Genomic DNA, 12,501 nt, shown 5'->3' on the forward strand with positions numbered 1-12,501 from the left:
AGGAGTTGGACAGCAAACAATGGAAGGTCCCCATCACTTCGACCATTTGTAAATGCGTAGGGTTCTATTTTTGTCACGTTGTTTGTTGGTTGGTCAAATTTGGAAAGTTAAAAATTAATCTCCAATCAAACCACTGTGAACTTAAGGACTGCCAAGGATCCAACAGAGTCCTCCCACACCAAAGGAAAATACATAACTCTCCCTGCATTGCCATTTCACTTTTTCACATGCAGTTGAGGTGGAAATAGCTTTGACACTCGTATTCCAACACATCTACTGAAAAATGATTTATTGATTTTATGGATGACCATGTGAAAACACAAAAATACATTGAAAACTGAAAGAAGAAACATTATCCACTTTACCAAAAGAGGACATTCCTTTCAGGACAGATTTATATCTTGAGGGAGCCAGTAGTGGATATAGTGGATGTCATAAATGTTATATGGAACACCGGAAGATGTCCCTTGTTTGTTGGGTAATGTGGATATCATATTTGAAATAACCAAGACAGAAAGATTGAAATAAAACAGAGTGAACACAGAACACTCATGCAGTCAGAAATGTTTAAGCCCAAACTTGACGGCTCAGGGTAGTCTGAAAAGCACTGCCTCTCCACCAGGGCTGACTTTGGGGGTGAATTATCTCCCTTGGAACTCCTTTTTGCCCCTTGCTCCTGTGGTGGAATGGTACATGATAGAAGAAAGTTTAACTATAATTGAAATAGTTCAACCACCTCAAATGGCATGAATCCTGTTAGAGTCAGAGACTACTCTACTATGGTAGGCCAAGTCATGTTTGGTGAGCTAGTTTTGCAAATTGTCGTCCTCATTTTTTTTTTCAGTTTTTCGTTTACCTGTATGGTAACACAAGCATAGTTAAAATGTTGAAAGATAAAAAATAAAAAAATTACATGGTGAGTAAGTTAGCTTAGCGGCATCCGTCTCACCAGCTAATCTGATCATGCTGGAGCCATTGTGGCAAGGTTTTTTCAGCAGCCACAAAAAGTGTGTGTGTTTACTGAATATGTCTTAATGCTACTTAATGCATTTTGGGTTTGCATGGCAGAGAAGATATATAAGACCAGCTAAATTTGACACTTTATAATAGTGTGGATGCTTGCTCTGCAGAGCTTTTAAACAAGAACAGAAAAAGAACAAGTAGCTGATTAGAGATGTGTTGTGTCCATTTCAAACCGCATTGGTATCACAGGCGTGCTTGACGGATGTGGGGAGGTGTTGAAAGAGGAAGCACAGCTCTCAGTCTAACTGCAGCTGCCGTCTGACAGTGGTGGAGAATGAAGGCAACTGGGCCCCTGAAGGTAACACAGATAAGATGTTTTATATTTGTGTGTTAAGGCACCGGATTGTTTTATTATACCGTAGACATGAATGCTTTTTTCTGAGCTGATAATATGTTTGAAAAAAAATCAGATCCTGAATCCATGAGCACATTGCAGGGTACTTATTATCGCTGATACGAATATTGGCAACATAAACACATGAAAAACCAGGACAGGTACGTGCATTTACTCACACTCAACTGCATCTTACAACCTACAAGATTTAACTCCACATTTATCTGACTTATTACAATTTTACAGACGAAACGTGACTAACCCATTCATAATTGTAAATTGTTAGATATTTAACAATGCAACAATAACTTTTTTGCAGCGCAACTTGATAAAATATTAGAAAAGCATTAAAATACACAATAAATATCTGTGATAGCAATGCAGTGATGCAGTATAAGTCGTACAGTGATGAAAAGTTTTGTTTGTGGTTCTTCATGTATTTTGTAAAAATTCTTAAGTAAAACGATATCATATAACATAGTTTTACTTAAGTAAAAAAGTTAATATTTGAAAAGCATTAAATGCATGAAATTCATTATATATTCTGCATTTTTATGATACCCAAAAATGATGTGCTTTGTAATTTGGTAATACTTTAAATTCTTCATATAAATTGGGAAAAGTAGAGGGAAGAAAAATGGAAATAGACTTTTTCAAATATCAAGTATGGAATAATTACATGAGAGCAACAAAACAGCAGGTAAATTAAGTTGCTATACAATTTATATAATTACAAATTCAAGGAAATGCAGGACCAATAGCTCGGATGCATAAGAATAAATAGATTGCACGGTAATTCATTTTTATGGATTGGATGTTAAAGATCTGAGCAATAGAATAAAAAGTGTGACAGAACACTTTTGTTGCATTTTTATATAGATATATAGATATATGCAACCCATGAGCTGAATTAAGCGGGTAGCGTATAGAAAATTAATTGATATAGTAACTTTTATTAAAAGATGGAATACTTGCCTGTTTAAACGGAAAGGCTAAACGGCTAATCACTATATACATACAAATAAATATACTGATTCTTCATAGCTATATATATGTATACATTTATATGGATATCTATGTATATAAGGATTCAGGATTAAGAAAATATGTTGGAATGATAAGGTTGGTTGTCTCGCCATATGTTGACTTCATCACAGCTTCAGACAGAATTGTGATTGGCATCGACCAGTAGAGCACACACATGAATGGACACCTAGTATCCCGGTAATGAAGCCCCGTTTCTCTGCAGCAGAGTAACAGAAACACAGCAGTAAATGGTGACTGTAATGCAGTCTGACTGTGATGGAAAACCTTACACCCACTAGTTAGTTTCCAAAAACTTCGTGAGCCAAGACATGAAAGACAAACATGTGGTGTCATGGGGGAATGATAAATCATGATGCAGAAAATAAAAGGTTACATGCACATTAAGCACGCTTTGAGGGTGTCAGAAATGTGCGTATCTACTTGTCTGCAGTGAATGATTTTTCCATTTACCACTGAACAGATACGTAATTTTGTTTAAAGCTTGTTAATTATCAACCCTAGAACACAAATGCACATTTTTAGCAACACCATCACTGACGTTGGGTGTATTCTACCCGATATAATATACCCCCCCAAAAAATACCTCTCATCAAAATATGTTAAAACACAACAATACATGGCACATTAAAGTTCTCCTCTTTTATTTCCAGCTGCCATGGGGGTACCCTATAAAAAGGCTCTAAAATTGGTGTGAAAATTAGGGAATCGTTAACGAGATTCATAAAAAAAAAAAAAATAGATAATGCCGCTGGGAACTTGTTCTTCGGTCCACCCGTTCCGGGGACATGTGCGTCGCATGGGTGAAAATCACCGGACGTCAGTGTTCCAGGGTTAAGTAAGATTTATTGGTTCATTGCTGCTCTATGAGTAGTTTTGTAAAAAGGAATGAGCATGTCTTTTGCTTAACAGTTTATTTGTATCCCAGTCAGTTACTGTGATAAAAACGGATTGATTGATGATGATTTTTCATACAACACGGGCTTCCAGAGCTATATGTTCTAAGCAGAAATAAAGGGATGAGTTGCTCAGGTCCCATCAAACCAGTCCAACATTTGGCTTCTACGTCAATTCAATGTGTTTTACAAATTTTTCAACTATAATGTTAATTGATGATTGATAAACAATCTGGCTCCACATGGGGAGCTTAAAAACCAATAAGAATCTGTCATTTATAGACAGTTTTAAAAGTTTTAAGTCGAATCTTTTTCCAGGAGACCTCTGCCTGTGACCTTTGGATTTATTCAGTACTGCTGTACTTTTCTTCTTCTTATCTTTTTAACTGGAATCATTCTGCAGTTTTTATTCCAGACAAGCATTTCATACAAGTGGAGCTGTTTCCCATCATGTAAAGGACATTCCCTTTGTGTATTCCTGTGAATCTAATGTCTTCAGAAACACGCTGAACAAGAAACGTGGTGTGTGAGTTTTTTATGTCAGGATCAGTGTTACTGAAGCTGTAATAAAGATGCCTCGGGGAATTAAGTGAACTTTACTAAGATCACACCTTGAGTGTCTGCCTTTTGAAGTGAGAAAATGGCAGTGTGTGTACAGCATGTGTAGGTGAGAGTCCAACAGACACACCATGAGAGGTTTCTGTATTCTTTTGGCCAACCACATCCTGTGGTACACTGTCACATGAACAGGAAAGGTGCGCATTCAGTGCATGTAACTGCTGACCAGCGATGCCTACTTCTAGGTTACTCTAATGTCACAATAGAACAGTAATTGCATTTTCTGTCTTTTAGGCATGCAGGTAAACATCAGTCTGCTGGCTGCAGTCCTGACTGTTGTGTCAGTGGTGTCTCTGAGTCTAGTGTCACTTCTGTGTCTGCGATGCAAAAGCAAAAAAAGTAAGTACAAATTTCAGAGGGTGAACCAGTATGTGGTCCCTTTTGACTGCGCTGCAGTTTTGATGGTCGACATGCACAACTGAATCTGGCTAATGAGTCATATAAAGCGCTTTACTCTAAACTTTTTGTGCTACTTTTCTACTCTTGGGTCAAGTAAGTGGGTCCTCTGTAATATCAGTAGTGTCAGAAAAGTGTGCTGCATGCATGCAGCAGGATAAAGCAGGGGGACAGCCACACAGCCATAAGTGGGTCAAACAGGACTGGCTGCTCCTCAGGAATTGAGGCTGATGTGCCATTAGGTGTGTTCTCATCATAGCGTCACCACACACAGGCCTGGTCAGTTTATCAGTCCTTTGTGCTTCCATTCTAAGATTTCTGCTCAGGTTATGAGGAAATAATTGGTGTTTCCACACTTACCCTCATGGGCCTCTTACCCGTGGGGGATGGGGGTGTTTCGACACCCCCACTTTTACAGCAAGATGATTTCATCCCCCTCACATTTTCCAAAAGTAAACCCGTTTGCTCCATGGATGGATTATATTATAGGTTTGCCCACCCTCGTAGTGCACCAACATACAAAATGGAGCGCACCTCAGCCCCCGTACACTGCACGAAAAGGCATTGGTCAAACTGAACGGACATTCGTCCAGAATAATTAAGCCCATATTTAATTATATTTCATACAGGTTCTGGTTTTGGATGGTCCAAATGAAAATAAAAAAGAAAGAAGAAAGAACTCTTTAGAATATCTATCCAGATTTGAGCAGTCTAATTATTGTAGTTTCCATACAGGACCTAGTTTAGGACGATCAGAATGCAAAAAAAAAAAAAGCCGCAAAATTAACCTGTTCTGCATTTTCACAAATCAGAAAAAGGTTTCACAGATCCCAAACAGGGTTTAAATGAATCTATAGCCTCTTTAGAATAATTCTATCCAGATTTGAGCAGTTTAATTATTGTAGTTTCCATACAGGACCTAGTTTAGGACGATCAAAATGCATTGAAATGGCCCTTTTTCTGATGTAGGATTCTTGCTGCTCAACAGTCTTGGGTCTTATTTGATTTTTTTTTTAGTTCGATAATGCAGAGAAGAAGTCATTGTTTCTGGATCATGTTCACATGTGGCTTCTGCATTTGTGATGGTACGGTGAACTGTGTTCACTGGACGTGTTCCTGAGCCCATTCCAGGACAAAATCATGTCTGTTTTTAATACAATGCTGAGGTCCCTCAGGCACAGACATGTCTCCTGATTTTTGGAATTTTACACTGATACAAAAAATAATAATTGTGACTTGCCAAGATCTTCAGTGCTTCTGATCTGACCTGCCATCTGATCTAGAGCAGTGATGCTGATGGTTTTTTTTTTAAATGTTTTAAATATTGGCTTAGTTCATACTTTGCTGTCACATTTTCCTCCTGCAATCAATCCAAATTAAATCAAATCCATTGTCCCTGTTGTGAAATTTTACTTTGACAAAAGAGCAATGGTAGCTGCAGTACATTGTTGAATAGCCAGCAATACCAGGACATATATAAGATGCAGAGAAATGACAGAATGTGAAAGTCAAGTAAATATTGCAACCAAAGAACACTTGAATAGCTAAAACTCGAAAGAGTGAAAATCACTTAAAGATATATAAAAAAAATTTGACATCAAATCTTAAGTGCAGAACTTTGTGGTAAAGAAATAGAAGACAGATCACATGTTTCCTTATTGAGTAAAATGAAGGGGATATGAACGAGAGCTGTTGCTTAAACTTACAGGCCCTTTGACGTCTGCCTGAAGGTAATCAGCCTCCTTCAGAGAACAGCAAGATCCTCTCCTGTCCTGCAGCAGCACATCTGCCTCACACCTGGATTAAGTAGTTGATCTAAGTTATTGTCAGCTTGTTAAAACCTTTAAAAATTGATGGACGGAGCAGCTCAGTGAGGGCTAAAGACACGAGTCAGGTTTCCCACTCAGTGGTGCAGTGTTGTCCTCCACAGAACAGAGGCGCTCATCTTTATCGCTACTGGTGTGAATATTTCTCATAATAACTGCCTGACTTTGGTTTAAGCTCTGTCTAACTTGTTTATTTTTGCAGAGATCATCCAAGAGAAGAATCCTGTATACGACCCACAGACATTGTGAGTGTTTCCTTCAATAAAATTGTACTCCGTGTGAGATCTGACATGTATGCAAACAAACCCTCTCGTCAGCCAAACGTATCTAGACAGAAGAGAGCAAACCGTGGTGTAAAAGATCAAAAATCACCCATGTATGAATCTACTGCTCAATCTACTGTGATTTCCCTCTAAAGTTAATAGATTTTTTCATAACGGATATCGATAGATAAAAGCTGTTGTGATTTGATGATATATTATGACTGATCATTATCCCTCCTCTAAAGGCTCAAAGCTCACATCAAAAAACTGTCAAATTGTTTTCCTGTGTGTTTCTCCAAAATGAATATTAGATATAAATATATTTCTGTCACTTTCTAAAAGTTTCTACCTTATATTTCTCTGTTCCCAGTCAGCGGGGAGGAAGTAAATTTGTATTGATGGGATCAAAAACAGGTAAATTAAACCAGCTGAACCTCAGTCACTGAGTGTTTTCAGACTTTTCAAAAACACACATAACTCCTGTTTTTTTTTGTTTGCGTGTTCCTTTGTTTTCCCCGGTGGATCTTCCAGTCACCAGAACCAACCAGCTATCTTCAACTGCAGCGTACGTACAGCGTAACGTTATCCCCTTTTAATCACAGCAACAGAGTGATAATGTAGCTCTCTTAATGCTGTGATTGTGCTGTATCTGTTTGATGAAACTTTCATACATATTTGGTAATATGACAGGACCGATAGCCGTCTGAAAAGTTAACAAGTTACTGTAAATGTAATTGTACCCGAGTTAGCCAACAGGCCAACTTTCAGTCCTTTAAGTGATTAAGAAAACCTACTCTGGAGGTTTATATCCAAATTCTGACTCATTACTAACCTGTAACTCATGGCCACATATTTCTCCACATATCTTACAGTGTTCAGGTAAGACAAATTAGTATTTTTTGTACTTAATTCTAAGTGTAAAAAAGCCAATAGCTGTTTTGCCCTGGATGACAACCTGTGTTCAGCTTGAAGTTTGCGTCTGTGTGGCACAACTCAGAGATTTAACATCACAGATGACAGTTCAGTAAGGACAGAGCCAAACCTATGAACTGACATAAAGGGGATGAATTAGGACTAAGCTGAGTCTGGCAGGGGATAAAACGGATGTGATGAAGCACAGCAGAATATCGAGCAGATCTTCCTTAACGAAATTGAACAAAAGCTTGATTTCTTTTCCAGTGAAACTCTTGAGGTATCTTCGTTTAGAGAAGGTAGGCTTTTTCTTTCTTTTTTATTTCAAAATGGTATCAGCTTTATATTTTATGTATCTAATCTTGATGTATTACAGTTCATATCGATGGACAGTCAGACTATATAAATATCACAGAATGTAAGTTACAGACACAGTACATTGAATTACGTATAATAAGCTTTTACTCATTAATTTTTTATGTATTTGTCATTTAACTGCATTACTGCCGTGCCGTTGTGGTAACATTTTCACACTTTGTTGCTTCAGTTCACACAGGCAGCTCAAGTCCGGAGCATGACTATGTGTAAGTGTTCATTGTCACATTAAAAATGTCAAATACACGCCACTTAAACACTGTTATTGTATGTAATACTTTGAATTCAATCATTTGAATAGAAATCAACTAATCTAAGCCTGCAGTCCAGCCACCTTTACATAGAATATATCACAATTTATTTTACGTTCCATGATGGTGAGGAACTCTTTTAGCTCAAACATTGCTGCTACAGAGAGAATTCACACCTAGATTAAATGGTGTAATTGGGTAAGACGTGTAAGCTTTTGCTTAATCTCTAACTAAAAAGTTCAATCAAAACTAAAATCTGCCATCTAGAGAAATAGTCAGTTGGTTTTCAATAGATAGATAAGTCAATAAAGATAATGGAATAGAGTTTATACTGTATTACCAAAATTATCTTACACCAGAGCAAGAAAATTTGACATGCCAAGATTTTTTTTTCAAACATGTCAAAGGTTCTTGCCTCAGAGATCCCGCAGAAGAAGCCAGACTGTCCACACTAAAAACTAAAAGTATAAAGTTTAGATATCTTATCAAGACATTTGAGGACCAAAGCACGTGATGCGAGTGAAATGCATTTAAATGAAAGTGTGAGGAAGGGAAGAAGAAATATCCAGTCAGATTAAAGAGACCAGCAATATGTAGATGCCTGGATTCAAAGAATATCATCTTTATTAGATTTCAGTTTTCGCTCTATCGAAAATTCAGACAGATAAACACGGTGAAAAAGCAATGATAGTGTTTAAGAAACTCTGTGATTAAACTGACCAGGCACTGATCAGGGCAACGGTATGAAACATTTCTCCTGAGAGCTCTAAATGCTGTTTAACATCAGTCATTCGTTTTGAGATGAAGGACATATGGAAGCACCAGGACTCCTTCTTTTAGGGATGCAACTCCTCACAGCTTGCTGAACTGAGTAAGAAGAACTAAGAGAAGCTCTGCTGGAAGGACAGCGGCCTCAACTGGACTACTGAAATCAGACTGTCACTGTTAGTGGAGCAGATAGATGAAGGGAAGTCTTTGTCAGATGAGTTTTGAAGCACTTCAAGCACTAAATCTGGTAAAACACAAAGTATGGGCCACCCCGGCGTCCCTCATACTGCCTCTACAGTGAAGCATGGTGGTGGCAGCATCATTCTATGAGAAGGCCTCTCAGCAGCTTTGTTTTTATGAATTTCTGATAGTAGATTGACGGGAAGAAAGTCAATTTTATCAATTTGAAATTGAATCTACATCTAAACAAAGTATGCATGGAAACATGGTGTCTCCATACTGTGAGCTCAACTGTTATGGTCTAGAGAAACAAATTACAAGAGTAAATGGGACAGATGGTCATTAAGCTACACTTTCTTCCGAAAACAGATTTTTATTTTTAAACATAACTCAGGGGGTGGTCTGTGGCGTAGTGGGTACAGCAGGCGCCCCATGTACATGAGGCCATAGTCCTCGCTGCAGATGGCCCCGGTTCAGACGGCCCTTTGCTGCATGTCGTTCCCCCTCTCTCTGCCCCCTGCTTCCTGTCTCTCTAAACTGTCCTATCCATTAAAGGCATAAAAGCCCCAAAAAATTATTTTAAAAAAATAAATAAAAAAGAATAACTCAGACAAACTGTCATCCCAACCAGTCTTTGATTTAGATTAAACCATAGTAAAGTAAAAGTAATGATGGACACTTCTTTGAAGATGCTTACCCATATAAACAGTAATGTGTTTTTAGGTGAACAGTGGCCAATTGTATGTTTACACTGTTTTACAGAGCACCAATTGCAGCGGCCGTGTATGAAAATGAGATGAGGACACCTGGTGAGAGTTTTTACATGAATATTCATCCCTGACAAGTTTGCCCTTAACATTTACAATACGCACGCTGTGTTTTTTAGATGCTGATCAAACTCCAGGCATTTACGGAAATGTCTTCCCGTCAATGTCAATTGCAGATGGTACGTCCAGTGTTTGCATTTCTGATCTTTCGATGACATGAGCCATAATCAAAACTGTTGAACATGAAACACGAGCTTGACTCGTTCAATTTGCTCTTTCACCGAACAGATGATGACTATGAAAACTCAGATTTTCTGGAACAAAAGGCTGGTAAGTTCCATAAAATGCAATCGTCAAACATATCCAGAGAGGGTGTATTGCAGTTTTAGTTTGTTTTAAATACTCATCAAAGATTTAAAGGAAAAAGAAAAAATTAACAGAACATTTGACGAAAACAGTACGTTAGTCTTATAGAAACCCTGTGGGGTTCTTTTATTGTATTAACTTAGATTTTTTTAAGTAATACATTTCAAGTAGTTTTTGCTCCCATAATTAAACACAAGTCTGTTTATAGACCTGTGATCATCAGTTACTTGACGTTAAAGTAGAACTAGAGATTTTTTTGCTCTTTGGCTCCTCCTACTCTTGGGATGTAATGCTCCTGTCAAAATAAACAAATCTGTGTGGATCCTGCACATGCACAGCCATACACGAGTGTGTTGTGCTGAAAAGGCCATAATGATGCCATCAAAAGTGAGTAGTGCAGTTTCAGCCCTGGAAATGTGCACAACAGGTCGGTGCGCTTCGAAATGAGTCTGGAACACATCGTTCTAAGGTTCACAAATGTCTCAGGTGCTGTTGGAAAGCCACAAAATTGCAGAGAAAAAACAAAAAAAATCTAAAATTAAGAAGAAAAAGTTCATTGCTGTACAAACAGGTGTTTTAAGTTAGGTAACATCATATACTGTGTGTGTCATGTTCTCACGGTTTTAGTTCTGTTTTAGTGTTGCCTAGTCTTGGAGATTATACTCCATATTTTCTGTGATGGGCTTTCTGAAGCTCATCTTGGTGTTCTGTGTTATTTACTTTTGTTTCATGTCCCGTAATCTTGTTTCATTTCTCTTGTTTTTCTCAGTTAGTATTGCTTTCTGCACTCCCTACACACCTAGTCCTAGTTTCTACTTACTATCACTTTAGTCATCTGAAGTCATCTCTGTTTGTACTGTGTGTTTAGTTTCCATGCTAAGCTTAGTTTGCTGCTTTGTTTTGTTAAGTTTGTGTTTGTGTAGCTGCTTTGATCTACAATTATTACAGAAAGCTCTGAATAACACCTAGGATATGTTTAGTTTTCTACAATAACTGTTTTTCTTTTAGCTTTGACGGAGGAGCCGGATTATGTGAATGAAAATGGAGAATAATAAGAAGATTTGATCTGTCTGCAGCTTTGTACTTCATCCTGTTAAAGTTTGTCATTCTTTTTGCATCTCAGTCATGTATGAGGACATTATGTGGACTGCATGTACCTCCTATAAAATCTAACCATGCCATCTAGTGGTCAAATAAATCCACATTTGCAAACTGTAGGTTAGATCCTTGGTCTCAGTGAGTTTTTGAATTGATAAAGTAAATTCTTTGCTATACACACCTGAATGTTAATGTTGATGAGCTTGTTGCTACCAAGTAAGTTTATTAAATGACGCCCTTCACATGATCGCTGATTAACAAGGCTGCAGTTTCATTCTAAAAATCAACACTTACTGACCAAACACTCGTTTTTCACTTCATGGCAGGAGTTTCTCATCACAGATTTTACTCATGAGTGGAGAAATACGGCAGGCGCTACTTTTATAGTGGGGGTGAACAGTAATGCCACCATGTCAAACAAAAAACAGCAACTTCAACTTTAACATGCGAGGCCTGTAGGTCTGAGATGTCGCTCTTGGGGTTAACTTGCTGGGAGGTCCAGTCCTGGGAAGATTGACAGCCATCTTGAATGTTTTCCACTTGTGAATAATCTTTCCCTCTGTAGAATGGACTCCAAAAGAGTTTGGAAATTGCCTTATAACTAGGGCTGTGCGAGTTAACTCATTAATTACCTAACGCCGATAAATATTTTATCGCACATTAACGCAGGTTTTATTAATCTTTTTTTGGGCTTTTGTGCCTTTAATGGATAGGAAAGTTCAGAGAGACAGGAGGCCGAGAGAGACGGAACGACACGCAGCACAGGGGTCAGCTGCAGCGAGGACTGTAGCTGCTTGTACATGGGGTGCCTGCTTAACGCCACAGACCACCCGTTATAATATTTTTTTTTTATTGTTGCTCACAGGCTTTTATTTTGTAAAAGTCTGTTGCTGTCTGCTGCGGAACCGGAAAAGAAAGTAATTGGCGGATCCACCAAACGTGGAGAAGGGTACAGAACTTTTACTCGGCCATTTTCAGAGGTCGACAGAACCAAAGTCATCTGTTAACACTGCCAAGTTGAATTGTCTTCTCAGCGTAGTAGTTCCAGTCTAAAATATCACTTAAAGACAAAACACACAACTGATAGCAGCAAGTCATTCAAGGAAACAGACAGTGGAGCGAGGCTTCTACATAAAAACTACAGAAAGATGCTGATGTTAAAAGTGTGTTTGCACAACAAATGTTATAGCACTTTCATTCACATGGCAGCACATTTAAAATAAAACTAAATGCTAAAAGCTATACACTACTTTTTAATTCATTTTTGGAATTTGTGTACAAATGCCATTAATCAGGGAAATCATGTGATTAATTAGATTAAAAATTGTAATCGTTGCCCAGCCCTACTTATAACCCTTCCCAGATTAATAGGCAGCAACAATGC

At 38.0% G+C, this 12,501-nt stretch overlaps 1 protein-coding gene across 1 annotated transcript; it reads left to right on the forward strand.

Moving 5' to 3' along the window:
- The first annotated feature begins 1,266 nt into the window (after positions 1–1,266).
- LOC142401449 (uncharacterized) lies at positions 1,267–12,258 on the forward strand. Its single transcript, XM_075486868.1, has 12 exons — positions 1,267–1,321; positions 4,150–4,254; positions 6,340–6,382; positions 6,771–6,814; positions 6,932–6,965; positions 7,580–7,611; positions 7,689–7,730; positions 7,860–7,896; positions 9,649–9,695; positions 9,773–9,832; positions 9,942–9,983; positions 11,028–12,258. Exons 2-12 carry the CDS (start codon positions 4,152–4,154, stop codon positions 11,069–11,071), a joined length of 528 nt encoding a protein of 175 aa, XP_075342983.1. The 5' UTR covers positions 1,267–1,321; positions 4,150–4,151; the 3' UTR covers positions 11,072–12,258.
- Positions 12,259–12,501: the final 243 nt, after the last annotated feature.

Source organism: Odontesthes bonariensis, chromosome 16 (genome assembly GCF_027942865.1).
Source record: "Odontesthes bonariensis isolate fOdoBon6 chromosome 16, fOdoBon6.hap1, whole genome shotgun sequence".
Lineage (NCBI taxonomy): Eukaryota > Metazoa > Chordata > Actinopteri > Atheriniformes > Atherinopsidae > Odontesthes > Odontesthes bonariensis.